The following is a 20,055-nucleotide window of genomic DNA, read 5'->3' as shown; positions in this document are numbered from 1 at the left end:
TTTGTCAGTAGTATTTTATTTATAAAAATTAAATAAATAATGCATGAAATATGCTACTACATTGTTTTATATTTTTATGTAATATTGAATTGCATTTATTCCACCCCTGGAATCATTACATTTTCCTATGGTTTCCATCCCTAGAAGAAACAATTCTGCTATTAATATCCAGTTTACTTCAGTTTACTAACTGTGTCAAACAAAACTCTGAATATCTATATTCTATATAATAGAGTGAAAATGGTAATGTAAGTAAAACAAATAAGTTACAACTGTATTTGGTGTAGGAAGCCTTGACTTGTATTATAAGTGGACTTCTGGGAAAAATGTCCCATTTAATACCATTAACACAGTTACAGTGGTCTGTATTCACAGCTCTCTCACACAGAACTAGCACTTATGCAATATAGTGTTTTACAGCAGTGCCTTCTAATGTTTACTTGCTTTCTTTTTTCATCACTGTGTGTGATTTTGGTTTCCATTAGCTGAGAGCTGCCGCAACAGGCAATCAACAGCCGCCAGTCACTGGTGCTCCGCCCAATCAGGGCCAAGCTCAAGCCCAGGCTCCTGGTGGCATGCTCCGGCTCCCAAACCCAGGCGCAAACCCCCAGCTCCGCAGTCTCCTCCTCAGCCAACAACCTGTAAGTGTGTGCAGTGAATAGCACATGACCACACCACTTCCTTAAGCCACTGTCACACTAGATTTTGAGCATGCAACATTTCTACAGACGCTGCAATGGTCGTAATATGACGTCACAATCCAATGGGTCTTTTTAAAAAAAATTGTGATTTTAAAATATAATTCCATATATATTCAATATATTCCAATTTACCCAATAGTATTTTGACACGCCGAGTTGCCAGTTGGTGGAAAACACAGAGTATTGCAGCCATGGAAACCAGCAAACAACTCCGAGATCACAGATTCTACCCGACATAAAAAGAAAAAAATCTTTATGAATGGGAGCATATTAAAACAGGGATAAGTCAACTCATAAACTTACAAGTCTCCCCGCCTTACATTGTCAATTAGGCTCGGTTCTGTTGCATGTCCTCAATCTGGCAACCCGGATGAGCATTGAGGAGGAGGGGGAGGGGGAACCCTTAAATTACTTACCTGTAATTATAGCCTTATTGTAACAAATGCTACAATTGAAAGATTGCAAGAACTATGGTACATTGTCATAAGGGCAAGTACAAGTTAGAATCAAGAGGTTTAAAGTCTGGACAACACAATCAGTTTTTCCCCTTGTGTAAAATGTGACAGACATAGCCAAAATCATTAAGAGCCTTATGAACTGTTAGGAGTAGGAAATAAACATTTTCAGTGTTCAAAAAAAAGTTACGTAAATTCACGTTGATTTCCCATGGGACTTTGGAGTAGATAATTCTGTCAAACAGATAAGGTTCCAGATGCCAAAATAATATAGAATACACCAAATATCCTATGTAAACAAGTCATTGTTAACTAAGCTATTACCTAATTGCAGTTATGTTATCAACTTTGCATGTGTAGATAATAGGTAAGATATCACAAAAGTGCATTTTGCAATAATAAATAAACAAACAAATAAATCTCAAGAGAGAGCATAAATGCTAAAATGGTTCACACTTCAATCCCCCAATGTTCAAACCAAAACAACGCCCTTGAATGTGACTGACCCCTTCATACCTGTGAAATCATCTCTCCATTCACAGTTCGGCTTGCATTGATATGCCATCATCTCATCTCTCTCTCTCTCTCTTAAGCAGGGTGGGATGCAGGGCATGCAGGGAATGCATCCCATCCAGCAGATGGTCCATCCAGCACCAGGAGGGGGCGCTCAGATGCAGGCTCAGTGGAGGCAGCCTCACCAAGGTAACACTTCATTTCCAGTACGGTATTTTTATCACATCTGTGACCTTGTTAATTGTGTAAGAGATTTCATTTATTTGTTGTGGTGTGTTCACCTATTTGTTTCATTTTTTTTATTACATTTACTTATTAAGTTTCACATTCCCACAGGTCCACTGATGATCCCTACAGGACCACGTGGGCCAGTCGCACAGAATCCCGGGATGCCTTCAGTTTCAAGCGTCATGGAGGATGAAATTCTTATGGACCTTATCTAAGGACCGCTTTACCCATCATTCTTTGCTTCAGAGGTTTCATTATGGAATACGAGAGTCATCTAAGCTCTTCTTTATACTTTTTAGTTATAAGCAAGTACGTAGGGGAAGAATATCGGTGTTTAGAGATCAGGACATTATTTTGATACTCATGTATTCGTTGGTGCATTTAAACACAAGCCTATCACCGTATCATTTGAGCGGTAACACGATTTTTCGCACGGATGGGATTGAAGAGCAAGACATTTAAAAAAAAAAACAGGCTCTTTCGTCATTCTACACCTCTTCTCGCCTCGAGATGAATCGTTCGAATCCGGTTACTAATGTATTTTTATGAAAGTTTTACTTTTTCTTAATTTGTCTTTTGAAATCTAGTAATGTTGTTTTATGAAAATAAAATAAACTTAATTTTCTCAAGCAATTTTTGTATTCAAGGTCTTCCTTAAAGTGATAGTTCACCCCAAAAATGTTATCATCATTTACTCGCCTTCATGTTCCAAACCTGTATGCATTTCTCTCTTTTCTCTCTTTTTTCCTTCTAAACAAAAAATAGGATATTTTGAATGCTGACAAGCAATATCCAAACAATGGAAGTCAAAGGGAACCAAAACTTGGTTACCAACATTCTTCTCTTCTCTCTACAGAAGAAAGAGAGTCCTACTGGTTTGGAATGACATGATGGCGAGTAAATGAACTATCTCTTTAAGGCAAAGTATTTGTGTGTTAACCTGTTAGTGGTGTGATGGGGGCGGACGAGTGACTTAAATAGACTGAACGATATGTTGCAAAACGCTCGATTCTGCCAAATGGTGTCACAGCGTTAAAATTAACCACTCCAATATGTCATGGAATCATACAGTGGACCCCTGTGCCAAGTAGTTCTACCAGATGGCAGCACTTGGCCACGCTTTCCTTGGCATAACACATAATCAGGCTGGACACAGACACAATGTACAACTACAATCCACACATATACGGAGATATCTTGGATCAGTGTGGACGTATATGCATAATCTGACACTGAACAATCCTGGTTAACCATCTTGTGTGCTGAGCAAACAATTTTTATGGCCATCACTAAATGTGACTGTTCCATCATGCTTATTCTTTCAGTGCACCCTGAGGCATTAATTATGAAGCTTTGTGTGGAACATTACTATATCTGTCACATTAGGAATGCATGTTCTGAACCTATCGGACCAGTAATGGGAACATGGGAGCACAATGCGAGTTATCAAATGCTGACATACAGGAGAATTAAACAGCCTCCGGTCAGAGAGCAGTCAAGCGTTTGCACTAGCATCCACGTTTTTGTGTGCTTTTTCACGTGCAGACCTCTTAGTACACAGACACACATTCTCACACAGACAGGAAGTGATGTTAGTCCCTGTCACCTGGGAGACGGAGACGGTTGCTAAGATACGCTGACACTGGGATCTGATTCTAAGCTTTCTCTCCATCCCTCTTTCACACACGCTGCATACACTCAGATAGAGGCTCTTCTGTCTCGCAGTGGCGGCTGCTTATCCCTTTTGCTGCCATCCAGGTCACGTCACCGCTGAACAACTGTGCTCTACGCGCCCTTGCTTTTTTTCCTTCTCTGCTTTCACACTTTTCAGTCTGCGGATGTGGCTATTTAATGCCAGCTCGGTTTAGATGGCACTCCTTGGGATACGCAGACTGTTTGCACTTATCACAGTTTGATGTGTGTTGATGCACATTTTCTGGCTCGTTATTGTCTAAATAAAGCATTGGAGTAGCATCGCAGCAAGTAAATCGCTGCAGCGCAGACAGTGATGACTGGTGCCCTCTGCTTCAGTATATTAAACGTGAGGACTTGGGCCATTCTGCTCACTCATCTGGAAGAGTGAGTATTGTTGCAGTTCCAGTGTCCGTATGGCTGCATTTAATCTTGCAGCGTCTGCTCGAACGACGTTGAGCTGTGTGGCCAAGGGAATAAGTGGGCCACAAGCCACAGAGTTTGTTTCAGGGAGCGATTGCTTTGACTGACTTTTGTTTTAAATATAAAACACAGTGGCAGGAGAACGGAAGTAGAGTGTCGTTTTACCTCCAGAGACGTTTGCCTTGCACTGGCGGAAAAAAACGGCACAATCGCTAGTACTCAGGGGCAGAGATGCATCTGTGACCTTAATTGATGTGCATTGATGGAGGCTCAGCGTGCAGGTGTTTTCTTGTGATTTTAGACGGCCTTCGAGATGCAAAACACAAGTATCTCGGTAAAGATTGAGGGCTTCGGGTTTTCGTGCCCATGAGGGAGCATTAAAATGGTTTGTATTCTGACAGTGGAGAAGTTTATCACACAGGAGCACCATGCTGGCCTTCTCTCTGAATGGGAAGGGAAAAAAATGATAAAGAAAGATGTAATGCATTTTGTTCACAGCAAGGCTAAGCCCTCCACGAATCCTGAGATGACGTGGTACACCGACTGAAATGCAGCTAAGAACAGGAAGCGCAACTGAGAGGTCTGATATAAAATTTTATTAACCAATGGCACAGCTTATTGAGAAACAGTGTGCAGACAGGCAACACTAGAGCTTATCAAAACAGGTTCACTGCAGTGGCACTTTCATGATGCTCGTATTGGTCATCGCTGCAGTCTTCACTGTGTTTTCATGCGTTCAGTCCACTTACTTTTTAATCTCCCCATTCCACTCAATGTTGTCATGTACCTTTTGTTTTGAAGGAGCACCAGAGGCAGTTCTGGCTCACTTGTCGTGCCCCAGGCAAGACACGACATGAAAAAACTGTATATACAAATCTATATCAGGTCGGAATTTAAACCCAGGTTCCTTTGCTTTCCATGCATTTTATACTGCAAAAGAAGAACTTTGATATTTTGATAACTCATTGTGTTCCACATGAAAAAATCAAATGAGTTTCAAACAGGGCTGGATTTATGCATTCTAGGCACATCCGGGAGGCCCAATTATAGTAATGAAGAATAATATTTGATTAGTATTATCTAACTTTAATGCTCAATCATTGTAAGCCAAGTACTATAGGCTATACATTAATTAAATCTAAAATATGAGATAAATCTGGCTGTAAATACTTTTTTTAAAGTAAAAAACAAATATATATATATATATATATATATATATATAGCTTTTGATACCCCTGGACCAAGGGGGAAAAAGACAACTTTTAAATTGAGATTTCAAAAATGTAAAACTAGTTGAGGCGAGATCCCGACAAAACAAAACAAAAGAAATTCTATGTATGGCTTAGCGTTTGTGTTGATTTGTTAGTCCATGACCAGGAAGTGTTTGTTGGGCAGTCTAGCTCTAGATTTAAAGCACTCCTGCAATGTTAAGCTTTCATTCAGAAAATATTCGCTGTCACAGGGAACATATTCATCTGTACATTCAAGCATCTAGGCAATCAGCACTGAACAAAGTGTTAACATTGTGCAGTTAACAGTGCAAGTGTGCTTTGTGCTAATGCAATAGTTAAACTTTAATGCAACTGTAAGTAACAGCCTGATGGGCTGTGGAGTGTCGCACATGGTTACATCACACATCATGTTGCATATATTGTTTTGTAATGCTACCTTTCAACGGCACCCAAAGAACAGGAGCCCCACCTTTCTGTCATCCGAAAAGGACAATACAGGGCCTGACACAAACATGGCATGAATTACTTACTGCGTTTGATGTATTCTGACATGCCCTTGAGAATAGCAAATTTTGATGTTGCTAAATCTGCTGACATGGTTCAATGCAGCGGAGAGGAAGCAACATTTGCCACATGTCTGGTGGACCTGTGTACAAAAAAAAAGTGTTATGAAAACAGTAGACGCACTCAAACATACCAGACCATACAAATGGATTCTGGATATGTAGTGGAGATCAGGGAAATTCTTAAAAGAAGAACGTTCGAGATAAATAAAGTGAAAAATCTTTTCAAATTCCATTTCTTAGAAATTCACTCTTAAGGTCCAGTTTAATGTCTGAACTCAATGCCTTTCCTTACACCTTGAACACGTGATAAAAAAAGAAAAAAAAAGTCACGTTTTTTTAGGTAAAATATTTTTTTAAATCAAATATCACACATTTTTAATATAATGTTTTTGGGAAGACAACCACACACACACACATGTATGTATGTATGTATATATACAGGTCCTTCTCAAAAAATTAGCATATTGTGATAGTTCATTATTTTCCATAATGTAATGATAAACATTAAACTTTCATATATTTTAGATTCATTGCACACCAACTGAAATATTTCAGGTCTTTTATTGTTTTAATACTGATGATTTTGGCATACAGCTCATGAAAACCCAAAATTCCTATCTCAAAAAATTAGCATATTTCAAAAAAAAGTCAACCTTCAAATAATTATGTTCAGCTTTGCACTCAATACTTGGTCGGGAATCCCTTTGCAGAAATGACTGCTTCAATGTGGCGTGGCATGGAGGCAATCCGCCTGTGGCACTGCTGAGGTGTTATGGAGGCCCAGGATGCTTCGATAGCGGGCTTAAGCTCATCCAGAGTGTTGGGTCTTGCGTCTCTCAACTTTCTCTTCACAATATCCCACAGATTCTCTATGGGGTTCAGGTCAGGAGAGTTGGCAGGCCAATTGAGCACAGTAATACCATGGTCAGTAAACCATTTACCAGTGGTTTTGGCACTGTGAGCGGTTGCCAGGCCGTGCTGAAAAATGAAATCGTCATCTCCATAAAGCTTTTCAGCAGATGGAAGCATGAAGTGCTCCAAAATCTCCTTATGGCTAGGTGCATTGACCCTGCCCTTGATAAAACACAGTGGACCAACACCAGCAGCTGACATGTCACCCCAGACCATCACTGACTGTGGGTACTCAGACTGTGGGTACTCTGCTGCTTCTCTGTAGCCCAGGTCAGGCGCTTCTGCCGCTGTTTCTGGTTCAAAAGTGGCTTGACCTGGGGAATGCGGCACCTGTAGCCCATTTCCTGCACACGCCTGTGCACGGTGGCTCTGGATGTTTCTACTCCAGACTCAGTCCACTGCTTCCGCAGGTCCCCAAGGTCTGGAATCGGTCCTTCTCCACAATCTTCCTCAGGGTCCGGTCACCTCTTCTCGTTGTGCAGCGTTTTTGGCCACACTTTTTCCTTCCCACAGACTTCCCACTGAGGTGCCTTGATACAGCACTCTGGGAACAGCCTATTTGTTCAGAAATTTCTTTCTGTGTCTTACCCTCTTGCTTGAGGGTGTCAATGATTGCCTTCTGGACAGCAGTCAGGTCGGCAGTCTTACCCATGATTGCGGTTTTGAGTAATGAAACAGGCTGGGAGTTTTTAAAAGCCTCAGGAATCTTTTGCAGGTGTTTAGAGTTAATTAGTTGATGATTAGGTTAATAGCTCGTTTAGACCCTTTTCATGATATGCAACATTTTTTGAGATGTATGCCAAAATCATCAGTATTAAAACAATAAAAGACCTGAAATATTTCAGTTGGTGTGCAATGAATCTAAAATATATGAACGTTTAATTTTTATCATTACAATTTATCATTGGCGGTTTTAACTTCATAATTAAAAATATATAACTTTTATTAAGGGGATGCCAGTTTGAAGAATGCCTTTGGTCGCATAGGAATTATACTTGAATTGTGAATTGTTTAATACCTTTTAATGGTCTTCTGCAATGTTTGAGGCATATTTATTTTTTCATGCTTTAATGTTGGCCTAATTTCAGTTACATTTAGATTTTTATTGTAGTAACCTATCAGCTATATGTGGAAATGCATATATTAAAAAAAATAAAGTTGCAAATAAAACCATAGTCCACAACTTCTGTAGTTTTAACTTATTTTAATATATAAATTCAGTGAAATCTTCAAACGTTTGTATGACTTGCCAGTGACTTGTGACCCAAGCTACGACTTGACTTGACTTGCTTGACATAAGGCAGTGACTTGACTTGCCTTTATAAAAAATGTACTTGGACTTGCTTGAGACTCGAAGGTTAAGACTTGAGACTTGCTTGTGACTTGCACATGTGTGACTTACTCCCACCTCTGCAAAGTGCCCAAAATATTAAAGATTAAGTGGACTTTTTCATTAAGTGTTGTTTGACCAATATTAAATATTAAACAAGGATATGATTATGCTGTAAAGTGTAACAACAACTGTCACCAGGCTGCTCTGCTGGCATTTGTTATAATACATAATGTACATTCCATAAGATGACTGTTTATTATATTACATTATGTATTTTTACAGTGTTGTTCAATAAAACCATAAATAATAAAATTCTGCTTAGGGCACCCATTTGGCCAACTGTGACCCCGATCAGGAGAATTGTATCATCCTGACATTTTTAACTTTATTCCCACAAAAAATGATTTGAATACAAAAATGAAAAACATGCTCATCACATATTTGTATTCAAATCAATTTGTGTATAGCATTTCTATGTAAATTTGAACAAATGAACACAGCATCACGTCATTGACTCACATCGCAAAAACATTTAGCAGGCACTGCAAAACTGAGCAGAAACTCATCCCGGGAGCACAGTCGTCCCACACTGTGGTTTGGGAGTATTTCAGGTTTGTGAGGACATGGCGGAGAGCATTAATTCCGACGCTTGCCGTGAAACGCGCCTTGTTCGCTAAAGGTAGTAAAACAGTGCAGTGCTCAAAGGGCCGTGCGCTTTCCCGCAGCTCCCCATGAAGGGCGGTAATCACACTCATAGGGCCTTATAGTGTCTAGCGCGTCCGATCTGTCTTCATCATTTGAACTGCATTAATCCTCCAGCCGGCCCGCATCACTGTTCATTTAATGGCCTGTGGTGTCCAAATAATCAGTCAAATCTCAGCTGCCCGCGAGGGAGACCGAAAGATGGAGAATGACCAAGAAAAACACAGTCCACATGGTCAACCAACACACACACACACACACACACACACTGCGCAACGTATACAACTGCCATGCCGGATAGTGTGAGTCGGGGTGGGGGGAGCTCAAAGAGAAAGGTTTTAATTGGGGTGAAAGCGGAAGAGATGAGGCGATTATAAATGAGGAGGGGGACAGCTTGCAGTCTTAATCAATGGAGATTGAGGGCTTTGACTCGGAGAGAGAGCAGTCAACAGGGAGACACACAGAGATCCAGGAAGATTTCAACATAGGAGGGTATCTGTGGGAGAGGGGAGGAGATTGGAAAGAGGAGAGAGAGTGGGAGGGAGAGGTAGAGAGAGAGAAACCGGAGGGAGGGAGGGATATCCACTGCACTGTTGTGTGACTGGAAATTTAATAGAGAGAGAGAGGGAGGGAGAGGAAGGAGCAGGATGCTGAAACTGGACGAGAGAAGGAGAGAGAGAAAGAGAGAGAACCCACTGGGGTAGAATTCCAGGGTTGAGCTGTGGGCTGTGAACAATGCCTCCTCTACTACTGCATAGAGCACAGTTCGGGGGCAAAAGGCAGGAAGGGAAGGGGAGGGTGTATTCAAAGAGAGCTAAGGGTATAGATGTGATGTCAGTGGAGCGAGTGCGCTGCAGAGAACGACTGAGGAGAGAAGGACGAAGGGGGTTCGTTCGGGGGCATGCTGATTCGGAGGGTGCCGGGATTGGCCACTGACCTGTAGTACGAGCCCCTCTGAGGAAGCCGTAGCCGAGTGTGAATATCATTTTAGGCTGAAAGACACAGCAGCTGTGTTCCATATCCATCCTGAGAAAAAAAAGAGAAAGGTATAGGGTGGTAAAGTCAGCCGTAATCTCATCTCTCAGACGTTTATTGCGGGCAGCAAACTCTCAGTAGAGTCGGACGTGAAGAGTTAAAAGTGGAGAGGCAGTGACTGATTCCTTGTGTCTGAATTTAGAATGTTATCAATTCTGTGCTTATCAGCCATATGATATATCCACCCCCCCCCTCTCTCTCTCTCTATCTCTCCTCCACTGACCTCTCCCTCCTCCTCTCACACCTCATTTACCCCAAATTCTTCCAATCACCAACTCATGTTCTCACGCACCGTGTATTGAGCGATATCCCTCACAATTGTTTATCGCGATGTTCTGCGCAACCTCGTACTAAATTGTTAAGAAAAGGTGAAGCGTTTAAAGCCAGATGCTGGGTGCTCAGGAGCACGAGCAGGGGGCGGATTTGGCTACTGTATGCGCCTCGGAGTTGCTATGCCAACGTAACATCTTAAGCAGAGCGCGCACATGTTTTGGTCGTGCATATGCGTTCTGTACCACACACGCATACATACGCACATAAATATAATACCTACACAAACACACAAAGTGTGAAGCAGGAAATCCTTATGCTTTATCAGGCCTGTCTCGTATCAAAAAAGGACAGCTGTCTGTCTCTACCATAGAGTGCATCGATTGATTGACATGTCCTGCATGCTTTGATGTGACTCGCATGAAATGCGGTCTAACTGACATTCACCTGCGCCATTGCTCATTAGATAAGAAATTGCTCCTGTGAATAAGAGATTTACAAAGGCTACACGTTATGTCTCTCTTATTGCCCAAACCATTGCGAAAGGACAATACTGTGGCTTTGGTATATTCGCATGAACGAGAGTAATTCGGCAGCACATACTCATAAAATAACACTGATTCTAGTTTAAATTGTTTGTATTACAAGTGATGCAATAAACATGAAGTAAATATGAACTAATAATGGAGAAGTTTTTCTTTTTTTTAATTTTTTTTGCATACAGAAGACAATACGTTGTCAAAACCATCATGTGTCTGTGAAAACGACTAAAAACACGGTAGGCTATTATGCTGGCAGGCAGTAGGCTAGCTAGCGATGTCACTTTGTAAAGAAACACTATGTCTATATAGACTAAACACGTAATACACATGCGCATGACGTGACTGTTTACACTGAGGGTAGGCCTATATAGAGTGACGAAGTTATGACGTCGCTTTGTAGGCCAAAACGCGGAAGTGAGTTAGCATTTTAGCAAATACGGAAGTTCAACGACAATATTCTAAAGATGGCGGCGCCGTTGTTTCTCTGGCGCATAAGGTCTATAGGCCTACGTTTACACGACAACGGTGTATAGGCTACTATAAACGGTAAAGATTTTCCATTGCTTTTTTCACGTAGGCCTACAGAGACGGCAAGTTTGTCAAAACAATCCCCGTTCACACGGGATCTGTGAAAACGACTAAAAACGCTGTATTATGCTGCCAGGCCTTTAGCTGGCAATGCCACTTTGTAAAGAAACACTACGTGCCTATAGGTTGAACAGGTAATACGCATGTGCACAAATTCACGTTTTTATTGTTTACAGGGAAACAATGACAGTATCCTTTTCAAAAACGTGAACTTTGAAACCCATTTTCAAAAATTTGCATTTGCAGGACCCAAAAAAAGTTTTAAACGGTGTTGTGTAAACAGCCCCTAATTCAAATATCGGTGCAAGAATGATCGCGAGTGATCTCCATACGGCTTCTCACACTTGAAATAGGCCTGGATCATTCTAAACTGTTAACAATTAATCCTGAGTATTCGTACGCTAGTGTTTCAGACTGTATATTCCTAAACCCTGGGTTAATTTTCTTATTTGCAGTGTCACATAATTGATTGGACAAACGCAGCACACAACATAAAGGGTCTAGCCATTGAGCCTCATATGTGCGTTTTTTCTTCTTGAATGGACTTTTCGGACTATGATGGCAAGAATAAAAATTCTTCTTAACTCCAATTGACATGTTTTTGATGAGCTTTCGCCTTTTTGCACTTTCACAGCCATAGTGAACGTGCAAGTCCATATATGGGAACCCGGAAGCAAACTTGTTTTGCTTCTGATTGGTAAATATTATTCGTATTGAAATAGGGGGTTTGTTTAGGTCTGTCTGAAGATCTAAAACGACTAATCTGGCTTTTACAGCATTTTATTTGCAGTGTTTACGGTTCTGCATTTAGGTTTGATTAACAAACACTTAAACTTGAATGTTCGGATTGACATCTCACCTTCACATGTCACTTTTGCACTTGAATCGTTATTTTAATTGGCTATCACTGTTGTGTCAGTTGGTTCAGGCTAAAAATATTTAATTTACCTCATCGGTTTTTAAACACACTACATGTCCTCCAGTCTCATTAATATGTGACATGCGAAATTTCATCATCAGACGTAGGCCTACTGTGGTAAGTTGGCTGGTATCTCTTTCTGCGTGTATTTTTCCATCTGACCCGCCACTACTCACAGGCAGACAGTGCTCTGCTTCCAGCTCTGCGAAAGGGTGAATAAATTTGAGAGAGAGAGAGAGAGAGAGAGAGAGAGAGAGAGAGAGAGAGAGAGAGAGAGAGAGAGAGAGAGAGAGATGGGTTGAACAGCGAGGGAGCTAGAAAGACGGAGATAGACAGGCGAGAGGAGACATCGACTCCGCACCAGAGCTTCTGACGGATATATGTAGATTAAAATCAAAGGGACAAGAGTCAAGGTAAGACTGTAAACATTTAGTAGTAGGCTATTACTTGGAAAAAAAAACATTTTGTTTTTTTGGTAGTCTAGGAAATGTGTGCATAAATAGCCAACGCAAACAGCTGCGTTTTAAACTGTTATTTTGTATTTTATATTAATTGCCAGCTGTATTAATGACTATAATAACGAAAACCGTGTTTTAATATGTCAATAAGTACAAAGGAATTAATGCGGCAGTTGTGTGTGTCTCTGTATGTGTCCAGTTGCGCGTGTGTCCGGGCGTCGATGTAAACTAATGAATTTGTGCTGTCGAGACACCTTTCACCAATATTTAGTAACCTAGAGACATAAATTATGGATGGATTACTTTAGGATACAGGACTGCTTATTACAAGACGAGAAATGAGAGCTGATTCGTTTTAAACACCTTGCCTTAGAATATACATCGTATACAGAAATACATCGTAACGCCCGTTATTTCAGTTAGTGCCTGGCAGTGCCATAGAGATAAAGAGTTGCGACACTCCCATAGACCGCCATAGGAACTTTGGAATGCGGAAGTAACGCGTGTCGTGGATCAGCCAATAGTTCCAAACACTGATAGTTCCAGCATTGAACCCCATTCATTTTCAGTGTTTCCGAAGTACGCTCGCTGGTAAATTAATGAAATTACTTTATTTCTTTACTTTTAAACACATTAGCCGACCTCTCATGAATCTATTTATTGGAAGATAATAGGTTAATTGCAGCTATTTACGTGGCACTTACTTTAGCTAACTTACGGTAACCTGATGTATATAATATTATTATTATTAATAATAATTATATATATATATATATATATATATATATATATATATATATACACACACACAATTCATTTATTTAAATGGGCTAGGTTATGTGTGTATATATGCATATTTGTCAAAATGTGTGTTTGTGTAATACATATAGGCCTACATAAATACACATGCATTCATATATATATATATATATATATATATATATATATATATATACACACACACACACATACATGCACAATTAATATATTACGTGTATGGGTTAGGGTTAGTAGTGTGTTTGAAATATGTTTACCTTTACACAGTACATCGTATACATGTATTTGTGTGTGTTTTCTGATAAATGGTTTAGTCTATGATTGGGGTAGGATGAAGGGGTACATTAGCCATACTGAAATGAATCCCGTTAACAGTTATTTAGCTACGTATTTAGGATAGTTAATTCACTCATTAACTATTTCTCCGGTTTCATTTTATGAAGTTAATATTTTCCGAACATTGCTGCAAATATAGTCGTTGCTTTCTACGTTATGGGAGCAGTCCATTTCCCTCCTAAATCATTCATTTGTACATGCACAGCGTAATTATTTATCTTTTATGTTGGTTGGAATTCTGAACGGACCGCCACTGCAGACCTCTTTGTGTGATCACGAAGGTAGGCTAATGGCTGAATCGGAATTTATAAGCAAGATCACGGATCAATAGCCTAATACAGCCCAGTTGTGCTAAAATAAATATCATGAGACGTCCATCATCAGATGAGCCGCTAAAGCCAGTGCTACTACCCATGCGAACATGAACACTAAGCTTTTCCCTCCAAAAAACCCTAACATTTATCTAAGTAATATACAGTAGGCTATTTCGTTGTCACCCTGCCTCTCCAAATGCAAAACTGACCTTAACTAAATGCAATAATGCAGTCACAGCTGAAAAAGTACTTGGGTGTGTGTTTTATTTTATATTTACCGTTCAATAATGTAATCGCTGCTGTCTGTCCCATAGAAGAACATGACAGCCAGCGTATGTTTTGGAACTATTGGGGCTTACATGAACCACGTGACAGCAATAGCGGCGACATCAAAGCGTGTCGCAACTCTTTCTCTCTATGGCACTGGTGCTGGGTATGTAGCCTATACATAATTCTAGACTTTTCTGCATAACAACAAATATCGGCCTCTCAATGCGTATTTTTCAGAGTCTAAAGGATGCTCACGAATGCGCATTTTCTTTAGTTTACTTGTCACGCTGTTTCTTGATTTACAATAGCCTAACCAATGTAGCAACCCCTAAATCTGTTGCTTTCAAACTTTGGATTATTTTTTGGAAAATGATTGAGTGTTTTTACTTTGAAAGGCGCGTTGATGTATGTGTGTAAATACGAAGGCACTGTGTGGCCTGTGATAAATCTCTAAAGCGCGCGCGGCTTGTCTGCTCGACTGCTCGAGCTCCACCGCTCGCGAACAAGAAACAAACAGATTAAGCGCAATGAATGAAGATCTACTGCTGTTATCTGTGACACATGAAACGAAAGGTTTAAATGCTGATGTGTTGAGCTGAGTGAGACTTAGCCCATAGGCATGTGCTGTGCTCCCTGATAGTGTGTGTGTGTGTGTGTGTGTGTGTTTGTCTGACGAGTGGTGCTGGTGATGACTTGGGCATCTGTTGCTAAAGGAACAGGGTGCAATTCCTCACACAGGTTTCTCATGCTATTTATGGATGGAATGAAGCTCTGCCTTATCACTCTGTGCATTGTTGGATAATAATAGATGCTGTTGATGAGATATATTATTGCAATGACATTACTGAAGTAAAAGGATTTAGATTTTAAGTTGAAAGTATGAGGTGGAAATTGTGGGTGATCAGATGATCCTGAGTTTGCTGTCATTTTGGAAGAGAATGATTACGGCTTCTTACACAGACCCCAGGCTGAACTGGAGTACATATAAGAGAGCAGAAATGTGTTTTCATTATCATATATATTTTCCCTTCCCTGGCAACGTAAGCCATGACACATCACATAACATTTCACATTGCAAACCAGGTATAGCTGGGCCAGAATCATGACAAATGTTTGTTGGTAAACAGTTGTCTTTCACCTTGTTGAACTTCAAAAAAATTCAGTTCTGGAGCTGCTCAGAGCTGGTTTGTGTTAGGCAGAAGTTACAGACTCAGTCACCATTTGTGTACATTGTGTGGAATATATGAAAAAAGATGCTGTGAAAGTGATTAGTGATTGAACTGTTATCCTGACTAACATATTGTTTTGTGGGAATAAAGTCATACAGGTTTGGAGTAATATGGTGAGTAAATGTTAACAGCGTTTTCATTTTTGGATGAACTTTCTCTTTAAACTCTGGAGTCACCCAGAGCTGTATTCATAAAAACCATCCACCATGTTGGAATTAATGCTCGTTAATAACTCTCTAATGCCTCTTGAATGGTTTGAAGTAAGCCATTTACCTGCTGTGGATTTTCCAATGGGTTCTTTTAACACGCAGGTGTTAAATTTAAAGGTGACATGAAGTTTTATGAATAATCATTTAAATGCCTTTGTTCACGCTCCATTCCTCTCTGTGACTCTGGCAGCCTGTGCAATATATTGCATGTGAAGTTATAACTGATAAATGATATCTAGTGTTTTATTTTTTACATCAGCTTCAAGCTTCTCTTGCTAAAAGGCCCTTTAAATTCATACCTTTTATGTGTGCGCTCTAGTCGACCTTTGATGCCTCACCTTACTTTTGCGTTTCATGTGCCTTTTTTTAAATGTATGAAGGGGCTTTTAACTTCAGTAGGTCAAAAGGTGACAGACATCACCCGTCAGAGAGGAAGGCTTATGCAGACATGCTTTAGGGAACAGTTCACAGATAGCATTGCACCCTCAACCCTTCTGCTCCAATCAGACCCTTCAGGGCTGCAACTCAGCAAGTTGCTCCTCAGCGCCTGCAGCAAATCTAGATCTAAATAATTAGATAATGATTAAAAGGTGGTTTAGAGATGCACAGAAAACCAATGCAATAAGTCGTTTGACATCAAGGAAAAACAAGACACAGCTGCTGAACAGAACCAGACCATTAGATTATGAGCATGTGGAGAGCGGGGTGCTGTTGCATAGTGTTGCATGATAACTTGCTCATGTTATGGCCTTGATCATCAATTAGAAGGAACTTTTTTCCCTCAACTTTTTTTGTATTTTTGGATATTAAACTGTTTATTTTTGTTGTTGTCGGTAAAAATCATGAACATTGTTTGTTTAGAAAACAACATATTTTAGACGTTTAAAGGAATATTTCAGGTTCTATACAAGTTAAGCTCAATCTACAGCATAATGTTGATTGTGCACTTCCGTTACAGTTAGATTTTTTTTACTGTAGAAGTGAATAGGAGTCAATCTGTAAACATTAAACGTTTATGTAAAATAACGAGATGTAAACAATATGTTAACATGATTTTAGTGTAAAAAAAAAATTTAAATATGATTTACACTGTTTAACAGCTTAAATAAGGCACAAGTTTTAACATGAGAAATAATGTAAGTGCTTTAATAAAATTATATGCTTTAGGGCTGCAACTAACGATTATTTTGATAATCGATTATTCGGACGATTATTTTTTCGATTAATCGATTAATCGGATAGAAACTAAATTAGAATTTTTTTTTATTATAACTAAATAAAACCGTAAATCAGGGTATTTATGTGTAAAAGTGTACTTTAAAAAGTGCAAAAGCCACACATTGAGTTTTACTAATATCAATATTTGCATTGTTTTTAATGATAATTGCTGATGGCAAGTTGACAAACATGATTATTGTTAAAAAAATGATATCCAACATATTATGTTTTAACACAATTTTTGTTACAACAAATTTACACAGACATGTTGTTCAGATGTGAATATCTGAACTAAAAACAAACTAAAAACATCTAAAATATATAATTCATTTAATTTTTATTTAAAATTAATTATATATAAGGAATATAAGGATAAAGAATATTATATATATTATATATATTATATATAAAAGAATAATATAAGGATAAATTGATTAAATAAATATAGAAAGACTGAAAACAATTGTGTGAATGTAGAGCCGCAGTAGATCGCGTTTGAAAAACAATTAAAACTTAGTAGACAAATGCTATAAAAAGAGAACGGAATGGAGGTAACGTTACCCAGCAAGCTAACAGGCTTGAGTAAAGGACAGGAGAAATTATGCATTAGTGCACAAGCATTCGCTGAAAACCACTGAGTACAGTGACTAAAAAACAATATTTTACTGCTGCTGTTATTAACTGCCTTTGTATTTAATGCTTCACTTTGTAAACACCGTTTTAATTTAACCTATTTCTGCGGTAGCGCTATTTTAATCCATCACTTACGTTGCGAGCGAACTGATTGCACAACCTGATGCTCGAGACAAAATACAGACATCCCGGAAGTCCCGGGAGTCTCCCAAATATTGATTGCGGCTCCCTGATGCCCGCGAATTAGTTCAAACTCCCGCGCATGCGAGACAGAAGAGACTGCTCCAAACCGTGTAGCGCGCGCGCTCGGCAGAGCGCCTGAGGGAGAGAGACCTTGCGTGTGTGTGCGTACCAGTAAACGCTCCCCGTGACGTAAGCAGACCAACTAATCGATAATGACATTCGTTGACAACGATTTTCATAATCGATTATAATCGATTTTATCGATTAGTTGTTGCAGCCCTAATATGCTTCACATTTCAGCCTTTAAAATCCTATTCACTTCCTTTGTAAGTGCCTCACCATAATCTTGATTTTTACTTTTTTTTTTTAAAGAAAATAAGGAATGAATCAAAATTATTTGAAGTAAGCAACATTATTAATCCACAAATGCGTTCGACTGAGCTTAACTTCTATTAAACCTGGAATATTCCTTTTAATAAAGCAATCAGCCTCATTCTATAGGAACTGGATGTCCAGGGAGTAAACTTTGTGTTCAAATTGGATATTTTATTTATTTATTTTACTTCGTCCTTGTTCACCTCTATTTCCATTAGGAAAAATCAATGATGGATGTGTACAGTAATGCATTAATTAAACCAGAACACTCTTTAATTATTAGAGTCATAAATCTGTCTTGTTTGCTCCTAGACAAAAAACAAAAAGACACGTTTGCACATGGGACTTGGTTCAACTCACCTCCACACCTGTCTCTTAGTAAGAAATTTAGATGACTCACAGAAATGATCACACATTGTCACATGCTCACACACACTCTACTCGCCTAAACTGTCTCATAGGCTTCTACTTTTACATGCCAGGTGACACATCACACTAAGTCAGTTTTTTTTTTCTGGAGTAACCGCTGCAAACAATAAAAGGCTTTTTCTAATACAGAAGGGGTGTGGGAGGGTTTTGTAGCATGTTGGATGGTATTAGCCATCCGCTAGTCTTTGGTGCTCTTGTGCCATGGGATCCTGAGCTAAATTCTGGCTGATGACATGCAGAGAAATTTTGCAGTACGATATTGTTGATTATAAGCCTGCATCTTTGTCCATATACAGTGGGTTTGTCATAGTTCAAGGGCTTCCACAGACCTACAAAATCAAGCCAAAAAATCAGAGCCTGTGTCGAATTTCAGTTTTATCTCCCATAATCTTCAAGCCATTACATTGCAGGACGATTTACCCTAGAGATAACGGCACAGACGGCGGTTTACGGTGCTCTGACCGTGCTTGTAGTCTATATTCAAGGTGGTATAACAGTATGCGAGAGCATGGCGTTTAATGCATCTTACAACGTGTTACGTCTACTGCCTGGCTGAAATATGACATTGAGCAAAGTTATAAAAGTGTAATGAATAAGTCAGAAGTGATGTCAGGGGACAATAGTTACACCATCATGGCAAGTGCAAGACTCTTCTGTCTTATTTTAATGCACCACACATAAAATATAAATCCCCTTGTTGAAGCATGACCCGTCTTGGCCTGAACCGCTTTCTAACGATCTGCCGACTAGAGGGCCAGAGTTTTCGTGCAAAACATCTTAGTGGCATTCAAGACGCACCACTTTTGGCTGGATCGTGAGAAGGCCATCTTCAGGCTTTATTGAAGAGATGGCTGGACTGCTGAATTGACCACTGCCTAACTTAGCAATCCGAGGCGTCCTCGTCGATATGGAGATGGCTTTGTATAAATCATTGCATGTCACCTTGCGTGCTCAGAAGCAGAGATTGAGTGACGCGGTGAGCAGTCTGCATACTCTGGCCTGCTTTCAAAACCGATAAACGGGGTGGATTGAGCTGTGCGAGAGCAGACCCAGCCATAGTGCTGATTTTGGCCTCCTTTGCAGAGTGAGGGCGTGGAGGAAGAGGGCCACGGCATAATTAGGCGTGATTGCTTTGATTGAGTTCCCCAGTCCAGTCCTGTGTGTTGGTCCTTCAGGGGAACAATGAAGACTGTCAGACCTTTAATTATTGAGTAATTGTCAGTAATGAATGGCAGTGGTTAGTGATATAAAATTAATACCGGAATCCAGCCCTGAAGTGACATAATTGGAGATAGAGGAAACGTCTCCCCAGGCAGGGAGCGTTCGTGGTGTTCAAGTCTCCTGTGGCAAGATCTGGAAGCCCACTGGAGCGATGTAAGTGCGTTCATGTGGAGGTAAAAGGCTTTGGGGATGAAGGGACTCGGGCGAGAGGTCTGTCATGTGTGAGGGGAGGGAGGGAACATCTTGATCGTGTGTTCACGAAGACGGACAATAGGCATGGATGGCCAGTGCC

At 39.9% G+C, this 20,055-nt stretch overlaps 2 protein-coding genes across 11 annotated transcripts in view; both read left to right on the top strand.

Annotated features, from left to right (window-relative positions):
- Positions 1 to 2,530, top strand: part of med25 (mediator complex subunit 25) — a 33,090-nt gene extending 30,560 nt beyond the window's left edge. For 5 of the 9 annotated variants that reach the window (XM_077212644.1, XM_077212651.1, XM_077212646.1 and 2 more), the window contains 3 exons: positions 486 to 641; positions 1,750 to 1,858; positions 2,006 to 2,530. In XM_077212644.1, coding sequence (XP_077068759.1) covers positions 486 to 641; positions 1,750 to 1,858; positions 2,006 to 2,112 — 372 coding nt within the window. In that variant the 3' untranslated portion in view covers positions 2,113 to 2,530. The remainder of the gene's footprint in view (positions 1 to 485; positions 642 to 1,749; positions 1,859 to 2,005) is intronic. The other 4 variants (XM_077212650.1, XM_077212652.1, XM_077212648.1 and 1 more) reach the window with 1 other exon arrangement.
- Positions 2,531 to 12,291: 9,761 nt separating this feature from the next.
- Positions 12,292 to 20,055, top strand: part of lrrc4ba (leucine rich repeat containing 4Ba) — a 44,131-nt gene continuing 36,367 nt past the window's right edge. The window contains exon 1 of one of the 2 annotated variants that reach the window (XM_077212642.1): positions 12,292 to 12,524. The gene's annotated coding sequence lies outside the window, so the exon portion shown is untranslated. The remainder of the gene's footprint in view (positions 12,525 to 20,055) is intronic. The other variant, XM_077212641.1, reaches the window with a different exon arrangement.

Source organism: Siphateles boraxobius, unplaced genomic scaffold (assembly GCF_051911475.1).
Source record: "Siphateles boraxobius isolate OS27281-9 unplaced genomic scaffold, OSU_SipBor_1 66, whole genome shotgun sequence".
NCBI classification, from domain to species: Eukaryota; Metazoa; Chordata; class Actinopteri; order Cypriniformes; family Leuciscidae; genus Siphateles; species Siphateles boraxobius.
This window is presented reverse-complemented; position numbering and strand designations above follow the sequence as displayed.